Below are 27454 nucleotides of genomic sequence, written 5' to 3' on the forward strand. Positions count from 1 at the left end.
ACCAGTTTGATGTCAAATATCAAACATATGGGATTTCCGTCAGGCAGGGCTGTCCTGTAGCTTTTCCAAGAGTCAGTCAAGCGATTCCACGTGTATGGTTTTATGTTCCTTAACATCCTTCAAGGAATATAGTTCTTATAATGGGAGGATAATATTTTCTGCCCATTGAGTGCTATAAGATCTTGCCCTTAAAATGTACAATTTATTAGTTGGGGCTAAATTTATACATGTTATTTATGCAGCTTTTATTGATACAGTGATATAAAATGCAATATAAACCTGAGTCTTCCTTAAAAATAAAGAGAAACTGGAAGGAAAGTATTAAAAGACCTTAAATTCTTACTTGATTGATTGTATCAAATGATGTATAACATTTAAATATTTTAAAAGGATTATCTAAGATTATAGATTGTAGCCTATGATTATGCAAATCATTAATATATAAAACCTACTTTTAACACACACACGGGCCAAATCATTTAAAATAAGAACAGCTAGTCCTCGCTTAGCGACACTTGTTCTGCAAGTATTTGAAGTTAATGATGGCGCTGAACGAGGAGACTTGTAACTGTTCCTCAAAGTTGCGGCTGTCGCAGTGTCCCTGCAGTCACATGCTTGTGATTCGGGCGCTTGGCAACCAGCGCGCAAGTACAACAGTCACAGCATCCCACAGTCACATGATCACCATTTGTGACCTTCACTGCCAGCTTCCCACAAGCAAAGTCAACGGGGAAGCCGGCAGGAAGTCGCAAATCACAGTCACGTGACTTCACGCTTAACGACCACGTGTGATTTACTTAACTGCAAACTGAATTGCTGTCATAAGTCAGCATAGTCACATGTTTTTTCACTTTACAACTGCGTTGCCTAGTGACAGAGTTGCCAGTCCCAGTTACGATCGTTAACTGAGGACTACCTGCAGATGGTATTTCATGTTTGAGAGATTTAAACAAAATTCTGTAGGGTGGGATTTACAAATGCCAATGAAAAATTTTAAGCACTCTTAATAGTTTCTGCAATGCAGCATTACTTCCAGGTTGCCATAAATCAGGATTACAAAATATTGGGGGATTTTGGTGCGGGGGATGGCCTTGCTGAGTCAGCCACTTGGGCCATCTAGCTGAGTACTGTCAGTTCCAGGGTTGGCCAGTGCGGTGTCCTCCAAACCTTTTGATTACGACTGCCACCCCCCCCAGTGGGTACAGCCACTGACAAGGAACTGGGGAAGCTGCAACCTGATACTGCTTCACCACGCTCGCAAATCGCCTACCTCCGGCCTACTCTGAGAAGCTGCGATGGCCCTCCCACAACTTCATCCTCGTTTTGCTATCTGCCATCTTTTAATTAACTGACTTAATTGGAGACCTTCCCCAGGGCAGTATGTTAGCTCCACCCCTGAGCCTATTCCTCCCTGAGTCTCTGGCAGTCTACAGGAACACAACGTAGGAATGTAAACAGGGGAGCTTTCCATCCTCACTCTCTGCCAAGAACTGGAGCAAAGTTGGAACAGAACAGCTACGCATCTTTACATTCTTCCTCTTCCAAGTCTCTAGCCTTTGAGGTCCCCATAATTGTTATCTCACCAGCAACTAAATTCAGGATGGCAGTTTAAAGAGAAGCAGGTAGGAGCAAAAAAGCGTGCATCTCTCAGTCTCCTACCCATCTTGGATTGTGCATCTGGAGCTGTAATCTCAACTATCAAATTCTCCAGGGCTGTCCCCCGTCGGTTGATCTCCTCCACGAGAACCCCCTTTCCTGTCCATTCATCCACAAAGACCTGAAAACAGAACAGTGACAGCGTTAAGAACATGGTCAGTGACGGATGAAAAAAGTCACAAGGTTTGGCTATTGGCAGAACTGAGGCCAGAAGCTGTTTATTTAGATCCGTGTTTCCCAGCCTGGGCAACTCTTGAGGTATGTGGACCTCATCTCCCAGAACCCTTAGTAATTCTGTAAATGATCTATACCCTGTATTTTCACACCGGCTTGTACTTAAAACAGCAAATAAGATAACAGAATGGCACCACAAGCAGTCATGGCAGATTTAAAAGCAGCAAAAAAAGCACTGCAGAGTAAAAATATTTTGCCTTTTTAAAATGTCCATTGAAGTAAAGCTGTTTAGGTTGTCCCTGCCTAAGAATGTGAAAAAAACCCCCCAAAGGTAACTAGTTTTTGAGATGGGAAATAAGGAAAAACAAAACAAAACAAAACAAAGCCCTTATTTGGCAATCCCTTTATTTTGACTAGTCAAAATGCCCCCCAAGCAAGTGTTTAATTCTCCAGAATTCTTCATCAGGTGAGGAGGCGAAAATCTTGGAAGGAGCAAAGGTGCTCCCAGGCACTGCAGCCACGCCACCTGCAGAAGCCTGCAGGGGAGGCAGCAACAGGCAGGAGGGGATTACACCCAAGGCAGCCTGCATCTGTTGGGGCCAGGGACGCAAGGCTGCCTGGGGCCCATAGAAAAACCCTTCATTAGGCATACTTTAGTTGTTCAATTTATAGAGGTCGAGAATTCCTTTTCCTTGCCAGAAACATTTCTGATGGCTGCTTTGGCTCAGGAACAGAGGAAAACTGGAGCAAGCCTATCCTGGTGCTCCCAGCAGCATCCTGCTTCTGCACAGCTTCAAAGGAAGTGGCTCACCTGGAGGGCACCCCAAACAAAAGGAGGGACGGGGGTGAGGCCCACGCTTACAAGCCCCCCAACCTACCTCCAGTTAGAGAGGGGATGGCTACCCTCCCTCAAGGACAGGGGAGGGGAAGAGAGAAACCATTTCAGGCCAACGGCCACACTTGGTGTGCTATGAGCTGTCTCCCCAAAGCAAATCTAAATGTAATAAATTGATTAACTAATTGGATTAATTAATTATAATGGCAATTAAATACATTCAACATGATTCCTTCGCATAATTATTTTCTGTCACATTAAAAGCGACCACCATGTTTGGGGAAATTCTGGGGCTACTCTGAAGTCTCTGAGAGCTGCACAGGGCCCTGGGCCCCACACCTGGGCCCTTTTCTTCTTTCACCTTCTTAGAAGGAGGCAAAAGGCAGACCAAGCTCTTGGCAACAGCCAGCCTGTCCCCCCCGCCTCAGAATGAGCCCTAGGGGACATCCCCCCTTCAAAGTAGGGCATCTAGGCAGCTGCCCTCTGCAGCTTTTTGCCATACAAGGCATGGTGGGCAAGAGGCCTGTGGCTGTGGTCTGTACCACGATGACGTAAGTGGCCTCTGCAGCCAGCTCACCTCCAACACAGCTCTGAGGATCTGTGCAGACGGCGGTAATCTGCAACGGGGGTGGGATCAGGGCCAAGGCGGCTGCCTACCAGGAGGCTGAACCAAGCACAAGGGGGACTTTGCCACACCGCCTTGGGCTGCCCTTCGAACAGCCTTTTGCATGAAGTGGCAGTTCCCTGCCAAGGTATCTGCCAAACTGCAGTGAAAGCTAGACTGGTGAAGCCACGTTCTCCACCTCCGTTCACAGAATCACTCATAAAGTAGCTTCCGGACTCCCTTCTCTGCCCACCTCCGTTTGCTGCCTCCGCTTCTCCAACTCATGGGTGCCCAAAGAAGTCTCGGTGGCTGGGATATTCCTCTCGGTTTCTTCCAGCCACTGCCTGAGAGATCCAACCAGTTTTCGGAACTCATCCAGCTGCTCTTGACAAGACGAAGCTCCCTTCTCCCTGGAAATGGTTGAGAAAAATGGGCTGTGAAGCACCCACGTCCCCTTGGCAAGCAGAATCACGGCCACAGAAGGAAGGAGAAGCCACACAGGAGAAGCCACTACCTCCTGCAGGCTGCTGGCCAAAGGGATAACCCACAGGTAAGAGTCCACTCTGTTCGCCACAAGAGGCTACTGGTCCGCGCTATTGATCTCCCTGGTTGCTGTGAGCAGCGCAGAGTTGGCAGATGCAGAATTCCACATACAGAATTAATAACCAGCCCAACTGCATGTGGAAAAGCGTATTCTGAGCAGCTTCTATGCACTGGGTACATGCAAGTCACAGAGGACACTATCCATTCACTGCCTGGAGAGTCTTGCAATTATCACTTCTTCGTAAGAGTACAGCCATTCCATATTTTGTTTTCTTTTCCAATACAGTTTAAGTGTTTAGAAAAACTGGCTGTAGAATGAAGGCTTATGGACCTCTGATTCATTCTTGCTTTGCTCCTTTGACAATTTCCTCTACTTTCCTGGGTTAACCACAATTGCACTATTGCGCAATCAATAATTGCCACAATTAATTAATTAATTTTCAATAACATCAATAATAAAACATGTATTAATTGTTTCATACAGTCTTCTCAGTAAATTGCAGTGGCAAGTGGATGAAAGAAGCATCCTGCAAGGAATTATGCCCACAGCAATTCCTAGTGTGGCCGCGCAGTGTTTCAGATCTGACTGCAGACAGGTGTTTTGGTGTACATGGAAATGGCAGTGTAGAGCATGTATGCAACCCTCGAAAGCAGTTGTGTCTTTTCCCAGGATTTCACAATGCCAAATAGTCCCAGGAGAAGAGTTGCAGGCGGGCGCTACAGCTGCACCCCAAATCTCCTTTCCTGGAATTGAAGCCAAAGTACCTGGAAAAGCTCTGCTGTTTCAAGACTCTCAGGCAACTAGAATTGATAATTGTGTACCACACACTCTGTGGATGACACAATCCAAATAATATTATTGTTGAAAGCAGTGGTCGTAGCAAATAAATAACCCAAGCTAAACACAAAAAGCATTTAAACGATATTGTTATAACTGTAAAAGCATACATGATAAACTACATTTCCTTCCAGCAACAAAGCAAAATAAAAACGGCAACTTAGAGGAAGGTTGAAGCGATCTGTGCGCGCTCTTATTTTGACAGATTGGAGGGTGAAAATTGCCACGATGTGTGGAATTGTGTCTACTAGTACATAAATCACACATTCATCTCTCCTAGTTTAGATGGGGCTGTGAAGAAGAGAATAGCTGCTGTCCTCTCCCATCAGCACAAATATGGCAAGGGTTCTGAAGACAACCGTCCTCTGCAGGCACTAAAGGGCCACCTGAACTGCTGAGAGGACAGAGACTTCCCGTGGGACTGGGCAGATCCTGAGAAGGAGAGCCCGCTCTTCTTAGGCAAGTGGGGAGACCCTGGGGACGGGGCCAATTCGAAGTGCGGAACCCACCCCGCAGCTAACTTGCTCCGGAAGCAGGAAGTTGCACATTTCCCCCTGCTTATCTTTAGGGTCAAAGCAGGCAAGGAATACGTGAATAGAACATAAAACAAAATGTTAGTGCTCCCCTTTTCCTCACAATTATGCCAATGGCAGATTTTGCTTGCTCTGCATGGTCTGGGAGAAATTTATCAAGTTTCAGAAAATAATTTAATGGTGATAGATGGTGAGAAATTAAGGTCAAACCTGTTTACATTCTTGGGTACACAGCTGTGATCCTCTGTGGGGATGTGTCTTATGAATTTATTCTTTCCAGCTGAGCAATCACCTTATCTTTCCACCCCCAAAGCTCTGCCCCACTGAAAAGGTTTTGAAGACCAAGACAATTCGCTGCTCCTACCCCTGAAAAGTAACATTTAAGATAGGTCCAGAGTGTGCTGTTTTAAGGCTGCCTTCAGATGCTCCTGGGATAAAGATTCCCGGAAATTCAGATGGCTGAAGAAGGGGCTGTTCTCTTTGCTGAGCTTAAACAGCCCCCCAAGTACCACTTTCGGTTTTACCCTTCCATAGTTAACGCTCAGTTTTTCCTCATCGCAGTTGTCTGCAATGTGGGCAGGCTTCTTCCTCACCCTAACGCCGAAAACAATATTCTGGAGAGGAGGCCATTATTTTCTGAGTCTGGAGACAGGGAAACTTTCTGTGAAAGCTCGGGATACTCTGAGAAATGCTTCACTTCTGGTGAAGCACAAATTTTGCTCAACTGTCTCCTTTAGTCAAAGAGCTCTTTTAGCCTTCTGACCATTCAGAGCCCTGCAAAATGTTTTACCAGCGAGAAAATTCCCCTGGCAGCAGAGAAGCCTCCAGCCCTCTCCCCGCACAAAGCGGTCCAGACGTGATCAGGGGCACACATACGCCTCCGCCTCCCACCCTGCTCACAAGCTCCACCTGCAAGGCTCCCACCGCTCCCCTGCCGTCTCTCAAATGCGCAGGCCTCAAATGCGAGCGTCCCTGCCTACCTTTCCTTTGTGGCCTTCTGCAGCTGGGTGAACTCTTTCCGCAAACCGCGCACCGTCTCTTGGTGTGAGGAGAAGCCCGTCCACACCAGCCCACAAGAGCTTAACTCTGTGGCTAGATGTTCCAGTTTGTCCAGATCCTCGTGGCGCTGCCTCATCTCAGAATTCAGCTCCTGGAAGCATGGGGAACCGGGGTGGGGTGGGGTGGGGTTGGGGGAGACACAGGATGGATTCGGTTGAAGCGTCATCTTGAGAGGAAAGAGCACGTATGACTCAGCGCAAAACTTAAAGGCTTTTGCCACGAGAAACAGCCTGTGAGTTCACGCTGACCCCTGGAAGTCACGCAGGATAACGTGAACGATACCTGCACCGAAATCAGGTTAAGATAATTAGAACAGACACAACTGGTCTCCAGAGGCAGCTAGATTAGGGGTCTGCAGCACCTTGGATTCAGTCTCCAAGAAGTGCTCTGGAGCACCTCCCTGCAACACCTGTAGGCTGCTGCCTTGCTTCCTGGGATGACTGACAGAGGCTCTCTTCATCCTTTTACGTGAATTTGAACTTTAAAATTACAGTTATAGATAGATGACCCCCAAATTTCAGTTGCCAGAAAATGCCCTGTGGGCAAAGCCTGCACTGAAAAAGAAAGAAGAACATGAAAACGCAACCCCACTTGTGCAACTGCCTTGGCCTTCTGACCCGCAGAGAATTCTATTCTGCCACCTCTTGCCTCGTCCGCCTTCACTGGAAACTTCCTGCCCTCTCTGCAAAGTGAATGACCGGAACCTGGCAAGAGCGAGGAAGCAAAATCCTGCAGCCGGAGCTGCGTTCTTGTTCCTGGGCAGCCCTTCAGAGGACGGCACACCCTCCGCCCTGCTTTGGAGCCAGCCCAGTTATGGAAGAGCCAGCCCAATCACAGAGGAGTTTCTGGAGGGGGAAACCAGAGGAGCAGCAGTCCACGCTTGTTCCCAAATGGTGTGTGGTGCATAAATGCAGAGATCAGAGGGGGTTTTGCCACCCCCTGCCCCTTTTTTCCTGGTTTGAGCCCAGCCAGCTCTGATTAATAAAACCCCAACACTAATCTATGCAGCAGAGCTGATGTAGGACTAATTTGTAAATTGTTTCTGAACCATAAGCAGCGCTGTGTTAATGATGGCTAATACTTCTGCAAAAATTAACTCAACAGTCCCCACATAACCTTCCCCCGACTGCATATGAAGTTGCTATATTCCAATCGAAATCTAGTTCAGAACGGTCTACTCATGGGCTGGATGTATGTAACAGGTGAAACTCACAACTGGGCTGTCATGTGACAACTTGCTGATGCACAAACTGCCCAACTCATTTCAGCCTGTTCCAGAGCGTGGTGGGAGCCAGTGAGGGCAGCGCCAGCTCCTCCAGGCAACGGCCTCTTCCTGGAGATGCCAGGACCGTGCCTAGTGACCAGAAGCCATGGGCTCCTCCAGTCCAGACTTTGCCTGGCCCTCACTCAGCAGCTCCTCACCTGGATCTGCTGGGCAAAGTGCATAATGTCCCGCTCAGGTTGGTTTCCCAAGGCCAGCATTCGCCCTCGGCTCTCCATGAATTGCTTAAGCTTCTCTGAGAGCTGCTCGTACTGTTCCACCTGGGGGAGGACCTTCTTCCAGGTGTCCTCCTTTTCTTGCTGCTGCTGCCACAGGTGGCTGAAGTGCTGGGTCACCTCTGCTAGCTTGCTCTGAAGGGCTGCAGCAGTGGTGCTGTCAGCTGTTTCCATGAACTGGGTCACCATCTCACGAGTAGCTTCCAAGCTGCTCTTTTGCCTGGCAATGTCTTGTTTTAGCTTCTGCAACAAGAAGAACATGCATTCTGCATATGCACAGAAACAGAAGAGCTGCCTGCTGCCAGGGAGAACCTGCCATGTGCCCTGGAACTCAGCTTCTTACAAGAAGCCTTTTGTAGTGCTTGGAAGTCTCTGCCACAGCTGTTTCAGGTTCAGAGATCCCATAAAGCCAAAGAGCATCCATGAGAACAATACCCAACCACACAGCCCAGAGCAGAGAACCATTCTGCACCAACGGGAATAGGGTACAGACTCCTCCTATGAGCTCACTCCACTGCAGAGTTTCCATTCCGCTCTATCAGCTGGTTGAGATTCCAGGGCCACAAAACACAGAAGCATGGCTAATGAGAAGAACCAACGAAAGAACTCTGCACACACTCAAGGAGCTTTTATCACCCATCAGGTGCTGTACAGTCAAACCTCTGCACCGAACGCAACATCTAGGGTCCAATAGTTTTCAAAGTTGGATTTGGATAAAATTAATAACGATAAAAGACAAGGAAACTCCAGGTTGTTCAGAGACATTTTCAGTGTTCAGAAACTCCCCATCTTTTTTCAAATTCAGGAACAACACTGCAGTGAGAAAGCTAAGAGAAATGGCTTACTGTGTTTGCAGCGAGGGCCTCCTGGATGGCAATGGAGGAGAAGGCAGACCCACCCTTCTGCTTGAGAGTTTCCTCAATCTCAGCCATGGAGCGGAGAAGGCTCTCCAGGGCCTCTTGGACACTCTGAGACTGGGCAATGGACTTCTGCAAGAGATCCGAGCGCTCCGCCATCCGACATGAAAGGCTCTGGAAACGGCTCACGATGGAATCTGTGCAAGCATCAAATGAATTAGAGGGGAAGGCCAAAATGGCTGGGGAACTCTCAAGGCAATCTGCAAGTCCAGGAATGGCTTGGAACCAGAGCATCCAGGGCTTTCCAAGCATCTAAGAAACTGCCTAGGGGGGCCGAGAAGCCATTGCGTAGAGCAGGGGGTCCACAGGGGTTTAAGGACGTAATCTCCGAAAGAGTCCTTGAGCCAGGACTGGAGAACAAACACTCTGGGGACCCTCTTCCTCACTCTGATGCCCTCCAGGTGATCCACCGCCACCACAGCTGGTGGTCATGCTGAACTACAGACTAGCCGACTTGGAGTGCACCAGGTTAGAACAGCTTCCTTGGGCCCTTTTTCCCCAGGTTTACCTGTGGTCTGCTGGATGCCTCTGTGGTCAGGAACTGGCGCTTCCCGTATTTCCAAGAGGGACCGAGCGGCTTTTTCAAGTTTTTCTACAGGCACCTGATGCTCTGCCAGGTCCTCCTGCAGGTGCTGTGAGAAGCAACAGGAAGGAGGCAGGAATCAAAGCAGGAAGAAATATTAGGACTGGATCAAAGAAGAGGCAGTTAATGTCTTTAAAAAATGGTTCTGAGACTCAAGCCTAAATAGAAACACCCCCAAAACATGTGGTCTGACTGCAGTTATTTCTGTTTTTCCTTTATGCGGGAACCATACTGCGACCCTACGTCATGCAAGGCAGGAGTGTGAAGACGCTGATTCCTAAACGGATGGCCTCGTTCCACTAAGGCTGCTGGGAGAAGGGTCTTTTATTCCCTCAAACGCCTAGCAAATAAAAACGCAGGCCTGTGTAATGTGGCTCAGCCTTTTCTAAGTAAAAGGAGAGTCCCCAAAAGATGAAGGCCGGGGAGCTTTCTTGAGCTTGCTCACTTACTCTGGCAGTAGCAAGCTGCTTTTGCAAAACGGCTGGGTCAGAGGAAATGGATTCTACAAGGAGGTGGGCCACGGCCTCTTCGCGTTCTTGCAGCCACGACCTGAGAGATCCGGCTACATCCTGGAATTGCCGAGAGCGATCCACCAACAGGCTCAAGTGGAGACCAAGAGCAGAGCACTGCAAGACACAGGAGAACAGGCTGTTGTGGGACTTTTCTAGAAACTTTTCCTCCCCCACCCCCCAAATAACAATCTTCATGTTTTCAGGGACAACACCTGCCAGGAACGAAGGTGCTCAGGTGTCAGCAGGACATCCAGGGGAACCTTCCCCAGCTGCAGTGGCCGCAGAGATCTCAGCAGAAAAAAACATTAGACTGCGGTCTCTCAGTGGGGACTTCTTTTTTTTAATAGTAATTTTATTAAAGGTTACAGTTACAACAGTAAAAACTAATACAAACTGAAAAAAGACAGAAGAATAAAAAGAAAAAATAGAAGGTGCGGAAAAGAAAAAAGAGAGAAAAAGAGAAAGAGAAACAGAAAAAATAGAAAAGAAAGAAAAAATAAGGACACAGTAAGGAAAAAAAAATAAAGAAGTGACTGATGAAGTTATGACCTTCATCACAACAAGTATAAGCAATTTTAGTAACTTTTCACCTCCTCTGGAAATACAACAAATGATCTCTTCTTCCCATATCCCATCTCTTATCTATAAACAAATCCATAAAGCATCATCATTTTAGTCTGGGTGTCAGCAAAGGTCCATTAAGGGTTACCAGAGATAACAACATATCTATTTTAACCCTGATCAAATAAACCAACTTTATAGTCCTTCCTTTTATTTCTAACAATCTTAATGTTTAGTCCATTCAAATAAAGTCATAGAACTTGATTTCTTTTCATTTTTTCTTTGTCCTTTTTCACAAGATTCTTCAAAACTTTAACAAGCCTCTTTTGTAAATCCAATATAGGAAAATTATCCAGGACACTCTGTCAGGCTCTGCCTGCTACTCAATAAGACACAGACGCCAATTTAGGGAAAATCAGGTTCTGAGTTTATTCAAGTATAGTGCATGCCTAGTTAAAGCTGAGAGTGGAGGGAGCGCGCCGGTCCGGGATTTAAAAAGCCCGTGCCGGTCAGCGCTCCCCCTTCCCTCCGTTGTATAATTCCCCGAGCCCCAAATGCCCCGTTGCCGGTGGGTGAGGGGTCGCGGGGCCCCTGCTGGTGCCCCGGGCATCTTGCTTAATCTTTCTCCTCCGGCCGGTGATGACTTTAAGCCAGGCGATAATCTTCTGCGCTTCCGTTGACAGCTCCGGGCGTGCCTTGTGCTCAGGCGTTGTCAGTTTCACCCTTTGCAACAATGTATCTTCTTGATTGGGTCTTTCGGGCTGGAGTCGTTACTTTGTTGCCGGTGTCTGTTGCCTGTCTTTGTGAGTTGCTTGCATATCTCTTAATCCCTTGCCCCTGCTTCCTTGGTATTGTTATGTGTGCCGTTGTGCTGACACAATCAGCTCAATGGTGCTCATGACACACTCTCTTGGTTTGTTGTTTGTATATCCCTTTTAATTATTAAGACATTGTCCTGTTCAGACTAAGCACCAGATAGGTTCTCAAAGAATTGTTGTTGTTGTTCAGTCATTAAGTCGTGCCCGACCCTTCGTGACCCCATGGGCCACAGCACGCCAGGCCTTCCTGTCCTCCACTGTCTCCCGGAGTTTACTTAAATTCATGTTCATTGCATTAGTGCTGCTATCTAACCATTTCATCCTCCGCCGTCCCCTTCTCCTTTTGTCTTCAGTCTTTCCCAGCATCAGGGTCTTTTCCAGTGAGTCCTCTCTTTGCATTAGGTGGCCAAAGTATTTGAGCTTCAGCTTCGGTATCTGTCCTTCCAGTGAACAGTCAGGGTTGATTTCCTTTAGGACTGACTGATTTGACCTCCTTGCAGTCCAAGGGACCCTCAAGAGTCTTCTCCAGCACCAGTTAGAAAGCGTCAGTTCTTTGGTGCTCAGCCTTCCTTATGGTCCATCTCAAAGAATATTCTTTATTAAATAACTATTTACAATAATTAAGTCCTTGATATGTGAGACTGGCTTAAGCAAGCCCAGTTGGGCTGACTGGATCCAACTGGAACACGAAGGCTGGAGGCAACAGTTCTCGAACTGGAACAGTACTGGAACGACACTGACGCTGAACCTCTGGCTCACTGAATCTGGGATCAGGACTATGAACAACAGACAGGGTTGAACTGAAGACTTGGAGCAGGACTCAAACTCAGAGCAAGGTTAGACTCGGCTGGGGGTTCTAGACTAGGCTGGGTACTCTGAACTGAAGACTTGAAGACAAGACTTGAAACTGGAGCAAGGCTGGACTCAGCTGGAATCCAAGACTGGATTCCCTGGACTGGAGGCTTGTGGCAAGGCTTGGGACTTGGAACTAGGCTGGACTTGGCTGGAAGCCCCAGACTAAGCTGGCAACCAGATCCTGAACACGACGGGCGTGAAATTCCTGAACACAACGGAGCATGCAAAGTGCGGGTGCGCAGGACTGAAGGCAAATGCTGGAACGTCAAGGCTTGCCCACGCTGCTGAGGAGATTGCAGAGTTTCACGGCTGGAAGCAAGCCAAAGGCTGCCAGGCATGGCTGACGCTGATTCCTCGCTGGCAGCAGATGCAGGATTCATCTTCGGAGTGGAGCTTGAACGTTGGTTCCTCTTCAGCCACAGACACTGACTCCAACTCCGGTAAGGACTCTTCTCCTGAAGCGGCAGGCTTAGAGGATCAGTTGTCTCCGGCAGCCCGCTCTCTGCGCGGCTGCCTTTTATCCCAACCTTTGGTGTGCTTGCACTCTTCCGCAGCCAATCGAGCTGCCTTCTCCCTCACGCACTTTTCAGCCCGTCTCTGGCGCGCACTGATTGTCGTATTCAAATCCTCCTCTGGATCTCACCCAATCGGTGTTGTGGATTCTTCCCCCTCGGCTGAGTCATGCTGGAGTTTCGTTTCTTCGATTCCAGCCCGGTAAGTTTCCGATTCCTCCTCTGGCTCAGAACTGGTTTCACTTTCCGAGTCAGAGGCAAGCTTGGTTCTGACAGACATCAGCCGGTTTCTTTTGCATTCCAGTATAACATCTTTTCCCATGTCATTCTTGTAGCTTGTCGCTTGTAAATCCACTTTCAATTCAGTCTCAATCTTGTCAGGTAAAACGTGTTCCTCTTCCATAACATCTTTTAGGCAAAGTCTCTCCATAAAGGCAGATGTCTCTGTTGACACTATTAAAATTTAACTTCTGAGCCCACTGTTCAAAAATATCTTCAATATGTCCAAAGTTAGAATATTTTGCTTCATTATGTACTTATAAGTCAAGTTTATGTGTTCTTCTCCTTTAATTATAATCTTTAGTTCCCTCCAGTTCCCTTTAGTGTCCAATATTTAAAATCTTATCTTTTTTTTAAATTCAAAACAAAACCATTTTCCCATGCGAAGGATTCTTTATAATTAATTCCAAAATCTTATTTCAAATTTATCTGGAGCCTTAGTCCATTTGTAACTTTCTAAAATCAAAGTTTCAATCATCCTATTGCTGTTTATTCCCCCCAAATTTTTTAAGATTCTTAAACTTGTATTTAAAACTTTCTTTCGCTAAGGATTGAAGGAAACTCACCCGGTGCTATCAAACTTGTCAATCCAAAGGTGTCTAATAGCTGAAAAGCTGTTAACAAGCAATTTCCAAGAGTGATTAGAAAAGGAAGTATGCAGACTTAGTGTCCTCTCAAAGGCACCAACCGCCGTTTAAGCAAGATGGCTATTCCCTTGTCTCCCAGACCTCTAAACCCACCGGAAACTGCTATTTTGTGGTCTCTTCACGAGGAGCAGCTGTCTGGAGCACTTGTGGGCGATCTCAGGTCCTCTCCTTTTCTGGAGAAAAGAGCTGGTCTACTTGCCGGCTCTTCATTCTGCTATGGTCATCTGCTCTGTTTTTTGTGGAGCCTTCTTCAGTCTATTTCTTCCTCCAGAAGTCTCTCAATTGAGACTTTCTGAAGGGTTGAGAGCCTTGCAAAGAATATAGGATCAGTGGGGATCCTGGCCTGGCACAGCAGAACCTTTTATGCAAGAAAGTTCACTCAGTTGCTTCTGAACTCTTAGCATGCAGTTCCTCTTTGTAAATGCACGTGTATTTGGGTAAAAAGAAAAAAAAAAAGATGACGGCACAAAACTAAGGTCACTGGTCCTCAGCTACCTCAACTTAGTTCCTTATTTTTAGGTAAGAGTTAGACAACCTGCCCTTCATGTTTTAACACGTCACTTCCATGATTTCCAATCCCTTTTATGGGTGTTGCTGCTCCAAATCTTTAGTAGTGGTGGGACAGCAGATTGCCTGTTCTCCACCCCTTCCACTTTGTATGCAGAAGATCCCAAAGTGAATATCATGGATCATCAGAAATGACTATCGTGACGGGGCACAAGTGGGGAGCCAAGAGGCAGCTTTCAGCAGTTTCTCTCACATACTGCAGTGGCTGAAACCCAACTGAAGAGCAGGTAGACACTAACTTGGGGGAATCAAGCTCTGCCACTGGCAACCCTTTTCAGACACGGCTCACTTGTCTTCTGACGAGGCTGCTTTCTCTTGGAGAAGTCTTCTGCCGGAGCCACACCCTGGGTGGGGCCAGAGTCCAATGTGGGTGGGAACCCATTCTCGCTCTCCAGCATCCCCTTTGTCTCTTTGGGGTACCCTCTTTTTTCTCTCTGCAGAGGAGGGAGCAATCACCCTTCCCAGAGCTCTGGCCTGGCTGCTTGTAGAAAGAGTCTGAAAGCAGAGCAGAGGTCAGATGCGGTCAAGGGATGCCAGCTGCCCTTCCCAACCCTCGGTGTGCTTTGCAGCATGGCACAGTCATAACCTCCTGAAGAATGCAACGTCCCTTCATCACAGAGCGTATCACAGAAATGTTAAAGAAAACAAAACAGAAAACCTGTTGCTAGATAGAAAAAGAAACAAGGAAACTAAAGACAGCCAAGACCTAAATAAATCTGAAACTGCATAAGCAGCAAATTGAAATACCTCCAGAATAAAAACATCAAAAAACCCAAACAACTGTTATGTAAAATAGCACCAAAATGTACTTAAATATTCCTAACATCAAATTAAATAAGAAGAAAAGGAAAGCTGTTAACCCAGAATCAAGGTCACTTTCTACTGGTAGAGGGGTACTGATGGTAAGATAAGGGATAAAACAAGGGGTTGTCAGTGTTCTTCTGTCATGTTCACTGTTTCAATGTGCATTGTACATCGTAACGTTTCACATGCCATGGCGCTGACACGCGTTTCTGTTTGGGAGGGAGCTGCTGTGAGACCTTGTACCAAGCTCTGTATGTGAAATCAGTACAATGGAATGTGTTTGGGTTATGTTCTCTGTTCAAGGCCTTTTCCCGCAGACCATCAGAAACTGTTAGGAGCACCTGGGATTGTGAACGTGGGAAGATTCTACGGGGGGAGGGATCTCACTTGCACCGAGGGGTTTTAGTTTGCATTTGGCGCGCTTTTATCATCCTCAGCTTTCTTTGTGATCCCGCATACTATTCTTAAATAAATCAGATCTCTTTGAATTCCTGCTCATGAGTCTGAGAGTGTTTTAGAATAGGCAACCATTACATCTTCCTAGTGGGCAATGGTCTCGGGCTTGATATGCTCCCATGAATCCCACTCTTATCTAGTACGTTTCTGACGGTGGAATAAGGAAAATCCTGATTTTAGTCAAGAGAAGAGAGGCCTGCAGATCCCTGGATGTTGTTTGGGGCTGCTTTGAGATTTCCCAGACATGGTTATACTACCGAGCATGACACACCCCTAGAATCTGTCTGGCAAGAACGTCACTGTGATGAGGGGAGCCCACATTTGTTTTATAGGATGGGTTTGGCCCAGGTCAAATGAAACAACCCACCCCAGAGATCCCTTTAACGAGACTGAACAGGAGGATGGTTGCAGTCCCTCACTGGCGTCTGCAAAAATTCAGACACTCTGCCAGGAGACACATAGTTTTCCACAGCCGCAAATTATTCTAACTAGCCGGTCTTTGAGGGTGCCACAGGAGAAATGAAAAGAAACTGGGGAGCAGGTACGAGGGACTGCTGGGAGAGAATAGCCCTACCCCTTTCCCTTTAAGGGGTTCTTGTACCTTAGAGTGGAGGGTGCCGTATCTCCCGCTGGCATCGTCCAATTTGCTCTTCACTAATGCGCTGGTGGCCAGTATCTCAGGGCAGGGCACCCCTCCGCTTGCAGCCGTCACTGCCTTCTCAGCATCCAACACTTTCTGCCCTGACATGGTAACAAAACGTAAGTCCCCTTTGTGGGAAATCACATCTTCGAAGAAGCTGCTCTGCCAGAGAAGCACTGGCTGAAGGGACGCCAGGGAGCCGTCTCCCGCACGCGTCTTCTCCAAGTCTTGCTCGGCCTGCTCCAGCCAGGCCGCGAACTCCTGGTGGTCCCGCAAAAACTTCTGCAGCTCATCCCGGAGGGCCTGGGATCGTTTGAGCTGCCCCTCTGTCTGGGACAAGGAGGCCGCATACTGGCCCTTCAGCTCTTCCAGCCTCCCTCGGAGCCCCTGCGTCTCTTCCAGTGTGAGATTGTGGCTTTGTTTGCCCAGCAAGGCCTGGGCTGACTGCGTGGCCAGAATGACATCTTGCTGCTGGGAAAGGAGCTCTTGGTGGTGGACCTGGGAAGAAAACATTGAGACATCACAGCTAAACCAGCAGCAGAACATGCAAAGCCAGACCCTGCAGGCCGGGAGGAGAGACCTCTGCTTCTTGCGGTGGTCCCAGGGCCTGACTGGCTTCTTCCCACCAGAGGGGGCCCGAGGTCGCTCTGGTTCTTTACTTGTTATGTACACAGCATCGCTGCCACGGCTGCTTCCAAACAGTGTGGAATGCATGCCAGTGCAGTGTAACACAAACAAATTGTGGACACCGATCAATCTCGCCAGCAGGAAGGGTACCCTCACCGGCTGCCCCACTGAAGTCAGGAGGGCCACTGGGAGGAGGACCTCAGTGAACAGGTGATCTGGAGTTGGAGAAGCCATGCCCCAAACTATCTACTAATCCAGACAGCTGCGGCGCTTGGAACTGGGCTAGAGAATCACCTGAAAGCCAAGGGCAGCCACCTGGAAATGGGTGAGATGGGATCCTGCCATTCAGCCTTGACTGCAAGGGACGGCGATGCTACAAGCAACTCATTATTCCTGGAGAAACTCCCCATTCAGACATCTTTTTTAGTGAATATGGATAAAGAAGGAAATTAAGGTGGGGAAGGCTACAAGTGTGCCTTGGGTGTGCTCAGGAACGGAATGTCCAGTTCTGGGACTTCCACGCAACCTAGAGGTTTACATGTGGTTTCCAGAAAAAGGCTAGGATGCAATCCAGGTTAGGATGAGAGCCAAGGAGCCGAAAATGCAGCACAGACTGGGCAGCTGAATCTGAGAGGCAGTGACTGAAAATGAATGGACACAAATGGATTCATAGCCAAGCCAGGATGTTTTTCAGCCCTCTGTCAAGAACATGCACCAACCTTCAAGCTCCTGTAGTGCAAATCAAGGTTCTCTTCAACGATTTCCAACAAATGGCCTTCAGGAGCACCTTGGACTCTTCCGTCTCCATGTCTTCCACCAACTTTTCCCCCTGGGTCCCCTCCAGGCCTCTTCACCGAAGCCACCCAATGCAGAAGGGATTCAATCTTACTCTGATTTTCTTCAAAATCTTTAATCGCTCTAATCTGGGAACACATTTTTGAGAAGAAATGCAGGTTGTCCTAACAGCCAGGAATCACGCTGAGACAAGGAATAGGTCTCTAGTGTTTATTACTGCTACGTAACAGAAAATCCTAACAAACTGAAGAAGCGTGGGAAAAACCCAGACAGATAAACCCCAAAGGCTAAGGCGGGCCCGATCTGTGTCTCTTGGAATGGCTACCTAATTCCTCAGTACTACGCTTTACAGCCTGGATGGGAGCCCCCTGTTTGCCATCCTCACTCATGACACAGGTATTAAAATGCCATGGAGATGAGCCAACTGTTGCACTTGGAGCAGGCTGCCTTGAACGGCCTGGGCAGCAAAGGATGAGGCAGGAACCACTTCCTCGAGCACCTTCCATGATAGTTTTGACAGACTCTGCAACCATCCTTTTGCGTGTGTTTATATTTGCATCTCTTCTTAAAATGTGGGGCCTGAACTGGACATAGAGCCGGAAGAGAGGCCGCCGGGCCCTTCCCCCTGCTCAGTGCAGAATCCGCCACAGCCCCCCAGCGGCGAGAGAGTGGCCAGTACCCGGCCCACAGCGCCCCCTACCTTCTCCGTCTGTTGCTGCATCACGGAGCTCACAGTGCTTTCAAGCTGCTTCTGGGCTGCCTCGACCCGCTCCTGCAGGGACAGGTACTGCCCCTGGGCCCGGCGGAGCCTTTCCTGCAGGGATCCCAGCTCCCCAGGAGGAAGTTTGGCTCTGTTCTCCTCCAGAAAGTCCTCTGTCGCTTTCAAGACACTCGTGAAAGCAGCAGTCCGGCTCTGCAGGCTCCGACACAAGTCCTGAGGAAGAACAAGCAAGCCCTTCTGCAAAGTCCCAGGCGTCGACGTTCAAGGCTGGCTTTATTGCTCTCCTCCAAGCACCTTTTCCAACAGGCTCGGTTTATCTATTTATTTATCTATTTATTTATCTATCTTATTTGTCACCGCCCATCTCCTCCCACCAGAGGGTCAGTTAAAAAGATCTCTTGAGCCACCTGTTAAAAACTTATCAAAGCTTACCATTAAACTTACATTTTGATTACTATCAGCCCCACCAGGTAGACCAGACTAGGAAATGGACTCCCCAGGAAGGCTGAGCCTGCTTTCACTGAGATTGGCTACGGTGACGGAGCCTTGTGAGTCTGATTGTGCTGGACCTCCGTCCCCCTCTTATCCTCCTGTGAATCAGGGAGGCCCCTGCCTGAGCCCTTCCACGTAAAAAACGCTTCAGCCCGTTTGGCCCAAGCAAGGGTTCCTGCACATCTCCATCGGGGTCGTTTTCCTTACTCTCTACAATTACAGTCCAGGAGGGGCGTATGAGAACTTTCCATCTGACTGCTGCAAACCAATCTGAGGAGTCAGACAAGTTTCCACCAGCTCACTGGTCTAAAAAATGTCGTAGCAGAAACTGCTCAGATTCTGGTAACCAACACTGCCCCCACCCCCCTGAAAATGCTGTGCATTGTAAATAAGCCACTAAGTACTCTTCCTTATTTGTCCCTGCTGCCCAGACCTGACTCCAGGTGTGTTTTTGTAACACAGACAGGGTCAAGAGATGGCCTTAAAGGGCTTGTTGGTTCCCTCACGAATGGCACGATGGGAGAGGGAGGCCAGCATGTGGCAAAAAAGGTCTCCCAGCAGCCCAGCCCAGCCGGGCACCGAGGAGAGGTGCTGCCTTCCGCCCCAAGGGCTGTTCCTGCGGCCTTGTGCTTACGGTCACATCCTGCCGGCTCTGTTCCAGGACAGAGAGGTCTTCTCCTGCTGCCCCTGCTGCCGCTGCTGCTGCTGCTGCTGCTGCTTGGGAGCCCAGCAGCTGGGCCTCTGCCTGGCCCATCCAGGTGCACATCTCCTGCAGCTTGTGGTCTCGTATGGCTTGCTGTTCCTGGAGTGTCTATGTGGCAAAAGGGAGTTTTTAGAAGTAAAGCAGGAGTTTGTTGAGGCTTATCAGTTAAACAAGTAAAATACAAATACAGGTCAGGGAAGTCGCAAAACAGGAAAACAGAAGTTGCCGGAGCACAAGATGCATCGTCTGCCTCTTGCTCTGTCCTGCTCAGCTGCACCTTTCCTCTTTCATGTCAGTTTTACAGCGTGACTCAACTCTCAGGTTGCGGGAAGGAAGAAATGGATACGTTCACTCCGGTGTTTGTCACCAGCCTAAGGACATACTTAGCTCAATTTTTGCTTGCAGCCTTGAGAAGGGAAGAGGCCTGAGAAATAGCGAGCTGCGTAGACCCATTCCTGAGACAGAGCCCATACGGGAGTGAAGGAGAGCAAGACAGAGAGAGACGCCGCGCGAAGCCCTGCCTTTCTGCCAGCCTCCCCAACTAGCGGCTTCCAGCGCTGCTGGGCTTCAACTCAGGTAATCCAGACGGGGCGGAGATTACGGGACTTGACACCTGGCATGCTTGGAGGGCGCTGAGTTGGGGGAGGCTGCTCTGGGCATAGGGTGACTTTGGGGTGATTGAGCATGATGTGTGACCCTGGACCATCCTTCTGCCAACGCTTGGCCCCTTCTGATCCTGGCGCCAAACGTGTGCCAAACGAGAAGCCCTGCTTCCTCTGGCAGTCTTAAGCCAAACGGCAGAAGCAGTTTGAGAAAGGGAGTAAAAGAAGCTCTCCTCAAAAGCGCTCGCTCCTCGGCAGCACAAGGAGATCTTCCTGCGCGAGGGATGGGAGTGCATTCAATCTGAAAAGGCAAAGCACATCGGTTAATACACACAGAGACACAAGGCGGACACGAGGCAGAACATGTCCTGAGCGAAGCGTCCCTCCCGCCAACGGGGTGAGCAGCAGACGCAGGACGATGCTGAGAAGCGTGGGGAAAGGCAGGCAGGCAGCCCCAGGAGAACTTGTCAAGGTTCGAGGAGGCTGGGCTGAGACTTGGACGCTCCTTTGGGGGCAAAAATAAAGAAGGAGCTGCAAAGAGATTTCGGTCAGGGCACCGCCCCTGAGCAGGAGAAGGTTCGCTCTTCCCTCTCTGGCCACAGCCTTGGCAAAAGTGCTTCTTCCCTTAGATTGGGCACAAAAGCCTCCCTCCCGCCCCACCCCCTGCATGCACGCGTGCACACACATCACAATTAATTTAAAAATCTAACCATCCCTGCCCCACTTCTCCCCAGTAAGGGGAGGAACCCCATTCTCCTGGGCCCCCACAGAAACAGCGGTGTTGGCTGGAAGATTTTGTGCTGCTATGTTTTTTATAGAGAAACAATAAAGTTAGGCAATTTGGGCATTGGAATTAAGATTTTCAGACAACCTCTGAGGAGGTATGCCTGCCTTTAAAAGAAAAAAAATTAGTTCCTTCCATTTTGTCTTGTACAAGCAATATAAGAACATGCACATTGCTGAGTTAATCTTAAATATTTACAGACATTTCAATAAAGTATTTTCAATAAAGTTTGTCTGAAGATACGTGCCCTAGCCATAAGAGCACTATAATCATTTAATGCATTTTGGTGCACTAAATTTTTAATTATTTCAGTGCATAAATGCATTTTGATTTTCAGTAGAGAAAACTCAAAGAAGTACATTTGGAGCAAAATCCTAATCCAATATATTTATTGGAAAAGTTTGAAATATTTAAACAGCACGTAGACTTTGTCCTGAGATAAAGTTAAGTCAAACACCCATGCTAAGTTAGATCCAAACTGAGACAAGGCATCTTCTCTAACTTGGCAACTGCTAGTCCCAGAATTCCTTTTGATCCTGCAGGATCAAAAGGAATTCTGGGAGTTGTGGTCCCAATATATCCTGTCAGATTGCGGAGAATAGATAAAGGCCTCCAGAAAGTTTTAAATTTCCTGGAAAATGTTCCAGCAAACCTGGAACAAAATGATTCTCTCTCTAACAATTCACACGTGACAGCAATGGGTCTGTCAACATCCAGGGCTGGGTCCTCACGGTAATGCCCTCCGGCCAACCCTCTGCTGCTAACACTTGCCTTGGAATCTTGGAGCCTATCCCTGCCCAACGAATTGTGTGACTTCTGTAGAGTCCATGAATTAAATTTAAATAATAATTAAATAATAAGCAAGTGGGCAGGCTAAAAAACAAAACACCAGGCTCCAGTACCATCTTGATTTTGGAGAATGCTCCTGGTACCGCATGACTCCCAAATCAGGCCCAATGCTGGACTTGGAAGTGTGCTTAACTATTCAGAAAAAAGAAAAAAAGGTAAGCTAGGGTGGCAGGAAGCATCCTCGGAGGCTCTAGGGAGTCAGCCCATCAAACTAGGCTTATCCTACTGACCACATCCACATTGTTAGCCATTTCGTGGACGTGTTCTCAAATGGCATGCTCTCAAAATTCATAAAGTGCTCGCCAACACAAAAGGTTTGGGGACACCTAATCTAGGGTGGTTAAAAGTTATCTTTAAGGGTTGTTTTATATGTAATTGTTTCATATGTAATAAATGAGAGGAGCTTGAGTTAATGTACATTGCGTACAAATATCAGCACATTTGACTGACTGTCCAAAGCGTGTCTCTTGCACTCTTGCTTTTGCATTTTGCCCCAAGACCCCGGCTAACCTTGGGGTCACACACTATCCATTGTCACTTCCCTTGCCCGGCCTTCTCTCCTCCCACCTCTCCGGACATTCTGCTGGGCTTCCTTGCCTGGGATGGTTCCATCCATCAGCTCCGAAGGATCGCCTTCCTGGATCAGCAGAGCCAAGAGAACGAGCCCCTTTTGTTTTTGAGCCAGTGCCCCAAATGACACCTGGCCTAAAGGTTTTGCAAAGCCCAACAGGAGCATCACTGCCTAGTTAAGAGAAAAAGGTGCGCACGTGCACGCGCGCACACACACACACACACACTGCTCCCTTGCTCCCTGCTAAGGACAAGCCAGCCCAGAAGAGGGCAGTCCACCCCATCACCTCATCTGTCAGCTCCGCTGGCTGGAGACAGACCTGCAGGACCTCAGTGCGGGCGGCCACTCTCTTGGACAGCTCCTGGAAAGACCTCTGCAGGTCGTTCAGCAGCCTCAGCAGCTGCCTGCTTTGCTCGGCATTCAAGTCTTGCGTGTGCTCAGAAATGAAGAACTGGATATCCAAGGCCATCCCGTCAAGCTGAGTTTTAGTTTCTGAGAGGGGCTTTGCCAGTTCCTGGCCGTATCAAGAGAGCAAGAAGAGAAACTGTTGGCAGGGCAAACTATTCTGAGGCTGCACAGAGATCACTCAACTGGAAGAAACCATATTACAGCATCACTTAGGTTCTTAGGTACAATTCATTGGATGTCTTTTTGCTCTGCAATTCAGTTTCCATTGTGTTCTTTATCTGGCTGGCAACAAACAAGCATCCCTGGTCTGTTAGCCTCCAAAAGTTTGTTTCCTCTGAAACCATCAAGGCAGTGAGTACCACAGGGCAGAGCTCAGTTAAGTCATTAGGATACACCTATCATAAATTAGCCTTCCTCTTTTAAAGCACCACTATATCTGCAAGGCACTGGGGATGTTTTTCCTGCCACGTGTCATAAGACTAAAGATTCCAGTGGCACAGCCCTGTATCCAAGCCCCATTCCTGTTGCAGCTAATTGTGTTCACGGCACTTCCTACAGCTTTCAATGCTTTCTCTGCCACCCAGAGAAAGAAAAACAATCAGCAGCCCAGCATAAAACAGGCTCCAGCGCTGCTCTTCTTTCTCCAAAGGAAACTAAGCCCTAACTTGTGGTGTTGCTCCAGAGCTCTTTTCACAATTCAGGGAAGCAAGCAATGCCCGACAGCATTCCCAACTGAAGCAGGAGACTCCCTCTCTCCACAAAAGTCATACCACAAATGTCTCAGTCTTGGGAGGAAGGAGAGCAAATCCGCCTCCCATGATCAAAAACCTTCCACACACTCTAGAAAGGAAACACTTTCTAAAGTGTTTTCCCCGTATCAAAAGCCTACAGAATTCATCACCATAGATGGTTACAACCTGAACAAGTCGCTGCCTACGGTAATGGATCCTGGCCCAAAGCAGCATTATAATTTTAAACATGTGGATGATAGGTTACTAGCCATCATATATCTATCCCCCTCCCCCCCTCCCACTGACACTCAGGCCAAAAGCCCCAGCTGCCAGTCTGAGAGAGAGGGTCATCCAAGTGAATCATGAGCTTCCTGTGAGAGGACAGGCCCCGGATGCGTCCAGACTTTGCGGGGAGAACAAGGAAACTGGGACAGAAAAAAAACCACAGTGTTTTGCCCGGAAAAGATAGAGGGTGACCTCAAGAAGCAGAAAGGCGATTCTGGCCATTAGATGCTAGCAGCCATAAGGCAGGGTCCTTACAGGCAGGCATGTGATCTTCCTTTTGGAAGCATCTCCACCAGACCCTCCAAGGGCATCTGGTAAGTCAATTCCTGTTATTTGCAATGCCGGAAAAGCCACCCAGTTTAGTTCAAAATGTATCACAGTATCTTGTGATATTCTGCAAACTGCAAACAGCTGACAGGAGTATGCATGAGGGTGGGGACAGCGAGGTCTCAAGGTATGAAGACAGTGTGATTAATGAAATTCCACCTCCGCCCGTCCCCCCCATCAAAAGCCGCATCTTTCTCTTGCAGGCAGCCTTAGCATGGCTGTTGCTATGACTACCTTATATCTCCGAAGGGAGGGGCTCCAGCTGGCCTCGGTTATAGCGTGGGATTCAAGGCCATCGAGTTGCTGGGCAGTATCTGACACCCAGTTCAGCAGCACTTGCAGTTTGCTCTGGAGCTCACCATGCCGGGTTAGGATTTTAGCCTCAGAACAAAAGGAGAATAAAGGATTAAAACCAGTATGTGGACAGAAGAGTAAACCAAGGTTTGCCAAAAGAGTCTAACCCTTATCAAAAACAGCCACCATTTCAAGTGTCAGGCGGAAGATATGGGACAATTCTGAAATGAAACTAATGCCACAAAGCGAGTCTTTCCCTCAGAACCTGTGTGATAAAGTGTTCTTGTAAGTAGGCTCACAGGTAATGAAAAAACAAAAAAACAAAGCTAGTTACATATTCTAAGAAAGCGTAGAAAAATAACTGTACTGTAGTGTGAGGAAAACTGCGGGTGCCTCTCTCAAGAGCCTTTTGCCACATGGGCAGTAAAAGAAAGTTTGGAGGGTGGAAGAAAAGAAATCGACGTGCAAATGGACCCTCACAAATAAAGGCAACCCCTGGAGCTGGTCACAAACACAGACAAGAACGTTCTGTTCAAAGAAGAGCCCACGTGTAGCTGAGGACCCAGCTGCCTCACAGAACTGGACTTTCCCTCAAAAGACACCTTCCCACTATTCAGCTGACATGTTCCCCACCCTTCTTGAATCAGTAGAACATCATCCTGGCAAGACTTCTGCTGTCCCCATGGCTGATCCCTTTCCCGCCTCTCTTCCTAGTCCTTGGAGTCTCCTGACTTCCATCACAGGTGACACAACACCTTGAAGATGCTCTTGGATGGTGCTGAAATAAGGAAGGAAGATGCTAGTTTGACATGGGTGCAGCCAAGGATGACTTGGACTGGGGATGAGATGGAAGGCACTGTCACGGGAATACAGCAGAAAACAGATGTTGCCAGAACGTGTTTGTGCCATGGTTAGGTGCAAGTGGGAAAAGGCCTAGGGGGCTCCCTTTTTGGATGGGGATAAAATGTTTGGCAGCAAACAAAATAAACCTTCATTTAACACAGTATTAACAAGTAGCAGAGAAGCCCAGGAGCCATAAATGAATTAGTTTCAATAAGCCATCTTTTCTCCATTCCAAAATAAAACTGACTGACACTGCACCACTGAGCAGCTGTTTTGATTTTCTAATCAAATGGTGCAGCATCCTCAATGGTGCAGTATCAGGTTAGTATATATGTTATTTCCTTGTATCACCAGGCTGTATATGAAAAACAGAAGCAGCATTCTACTGCAAGATGTTTATTTTAACAGCCATTTCTTCTTATTTTGTTTATGAACTAAGCTGCAGCAACATTTTATTGCAGCAGGGTCTCTGAAATTTACCTGAATTAATGGAGGTCTATGTTCCTGTTGCAGATCCCCAAATGCCCACTCTTGGTTTATAGAGCCAAATGGAAAAATTTTCCCACATCAACCACTCCATGTCATGTGTGATGAAAAAATAGCACACAACCAACCATAATCTATATCCTCCTTACCTGGTTCTTTCATTTTCATCCACCAGTCTTCTTTCTAACCTTTTTCTAGAGAGTTTGAGTGCCAGAACTGTCCTACATTTGATAAATTATTCCCACCAGGAATGTTTTTGGCCCTTAAAGAAGGCAGTACCTTTTCTGCTTCTGCTGCAGCGTGAAGGTTCAGCAGCCAAGAAGTCAGGACTTCGCTGACAGAGCCAAAAGACTTCAAAAGGTTCTTGGCATCCTTCTCCAAAGCCCTCAGTAATTGCTCAGGGACCTCCTGGGGACAGTTGGCCACAATGCCTTTCACAGCTTCCAGCTCCTGATTCACCGGAGCTGACAGATCCTTCAGCTCCCCATCCAAGGCCTAAGATGAAGAGGATACTGTTAAGTTAAAAGTGAAACAAGACAAAGTGTTTTCCAAGTCTGGAACAAACCTGAGCTTCACACTCCCTCTGCCTGCTTGTTCCAGATCACCCTGACCCTGTCTGAGCAGAAGAATCACAGCTATTGCACTTGCATCACTTGTCCAAGCATGATTGGGGCCAAACAGCTGAATTACATAAGCCACCCCTCAAGCTTTGCTTCCCACAAAGCTCATCTTTCCATGGCTAAAGCGTAATTAAATGTAATTAGAGGAGACTGGGCTTAAAGAATGCTTCTGGACTGAGGTCTCTAATAATGAAAAGGCACAATGTGGCCTTTATAGCTTTCCCTGCATAACTTCTATTTTTGGAGAGGGGAGAAAAAAGGTAGTTACAAACACAGCAAACACATTTACAAACGTGCCACAGTGGTGTCTAGAGCCCACTCAAAATACATGAACAAGGCAGGGCTGTCACTCCACTCTCTCAGCCTCACTCATCAAGAGCAGGACTGAGCAACCAGCAAGACTCCAAGTCCACCGTCTTCATCGTTCGCCACAGGGACAGAGTCCACACGTTTTCTCTTCTTGGCCTGGTGGGCCTAAGGGCTTAACAACATGAAGGCCAATGTGCAAATTGGGGAGGGAGAGACGGAAGGACAGACATGAAGTCAAGAGCTGTTACCATTTGGAAACTGAGGCAAGGATACATCCCTAACCTAGCCGATTTACCTGCTCTGGGCAGAACTGCATTTTTCTAGCCCCACTCCCTCACCCCACACATACATCCCACAACAGCTGGACTGGCAACTTCACCCAACTGGCAGAGGGTGTGTGTCTGATGCCCAGAAGCATTTGCAAGTGGGCCGTGAGAGGGAGCTGGAAAGGGCTTGAGATCCACGGGGGTGAAATTTCCAGGAAGATGCTAATTTGAGCCAGGGGACCTTCCATTCCCAAAACAACAGAGTCTCTTCTGCATCACCTCTTTTCTGCTTTGTCCTCTCAAAACATTCAGGTGCCAGGTGCTTTATGTGGTGCATCACTTGACTCCCTTTAGGTTCCCTGCCTCCAGTTGCCAATGAAGTAAAGGAAGAATGAAAACAGAAGCATGGCATCCCGTCCTCTCTTAAATTCTGTTTTAAACAACCTTACTAGAGTATGGTGCCTACAGGGGCACCTACAGGCCCAAACCAACATGGCACATAGTCCGAGCCACAGTTGACTGCACAGCCTTCCTCTGGCATGTCCCTGCATACAGAGTGCCATGGAGATGGCCCTGAGGGAAATATTCAAAAGCCATTATGAAAACAGAAGGGGCAAAAGCATTCCTTAAGCCCCGGGAAAGGAGACAGCATTAGGAAGATGCTCAGGTTGGCTCCTCCCTGGCTCCCTGGGGCAGAAGAGGGAGAGGAGGAAAAACGCAGGCAGGCTTGCAAGATGCTGTTACTGGAGCCTGTCTCAATAAAACTAGTTCTAGTCTTCCTGTGGAGTCGGTTTCCTGTTGAACAACCTCGAAGGGCTGACACTGCAATGTCCTCAAGCAGAGCAAGACAC

At 48.0% G+C, this 27454-nt stretch overlaps 2 protein-coding genes across 2 annotated transcripts in view; one reads left to right on the forward strand and one right to left on the reverse strand.

Moving 5' to 3' along the window:
* The window catches only part of PPIE (peptidylprolyl isomerase E), a 338541-nt gene that overhangs the window by 124259 nt on the left and 186828 nt on the right, over window positions 1-27454 (forward strand). The gene's annotated exons all lie outside the window — the stretch shown is intronic.
* LOC134503080 (microtubule-actin cross-linking factor 1-like) overlaps window positions 1-27454 on the reverse strand; it is a 272573-nt gene that overhangs the window by 86566 nt on the left and 158553 nt on the right. The window contains exons 36-46 of the mRNA XM_063311709.1: window positions 19160-19336; window positions 18013-18246; window positions 17237-17440; window positions 15852-16388; window positions 9689-9865; window positions 9165-9288; window positions 8585-8793; window positions 7665-7982; window positions 6164-6333; window positions 3523-3679; window positions 1660-1777 (exon numbers count right to left, since the gene is read on the reverse strand). Coding sequence (XP_063167779.1) covers window positions 1660-1777; window positions 3523-3679; window positions 6164-6333; window positions 7665-7982; window positions 8585-8793; window positions 9165-9288; window positions 9689-9865; window positions 15852-16388; window positions 17237-17440; window positions 18013-18246; window positions 19160-19336 — 2425 coding nt within the window. The remainder of the gene's footprint in view (window positions 1-1659; window positions 1778-3522; window positions 3680-6163; window positions 6334-7664; window positions 7983-8584; window positions 8794-9164; window positions 9289-9688; window positions 9866-15851; window positions 16389-17236; window positions 17441-18012; window positions 18247-19159; window positions 19337-27454) is intronic.

Source organism: Candoia aspera, chromosome 10 (assembly GCF_035149785.1).
Source record: "Candoia aspera isolate rCanAsp1 chromosome 10, rCanAsp1.hap2, whole genome shotgun sequence".
Taxonomy (NCBI): domain Eukaryota; kingdom Metazoa; phylum Chordata; class Lepidosauria; order Squamata; family Boidae; genus Candoia; species Candoia aspera.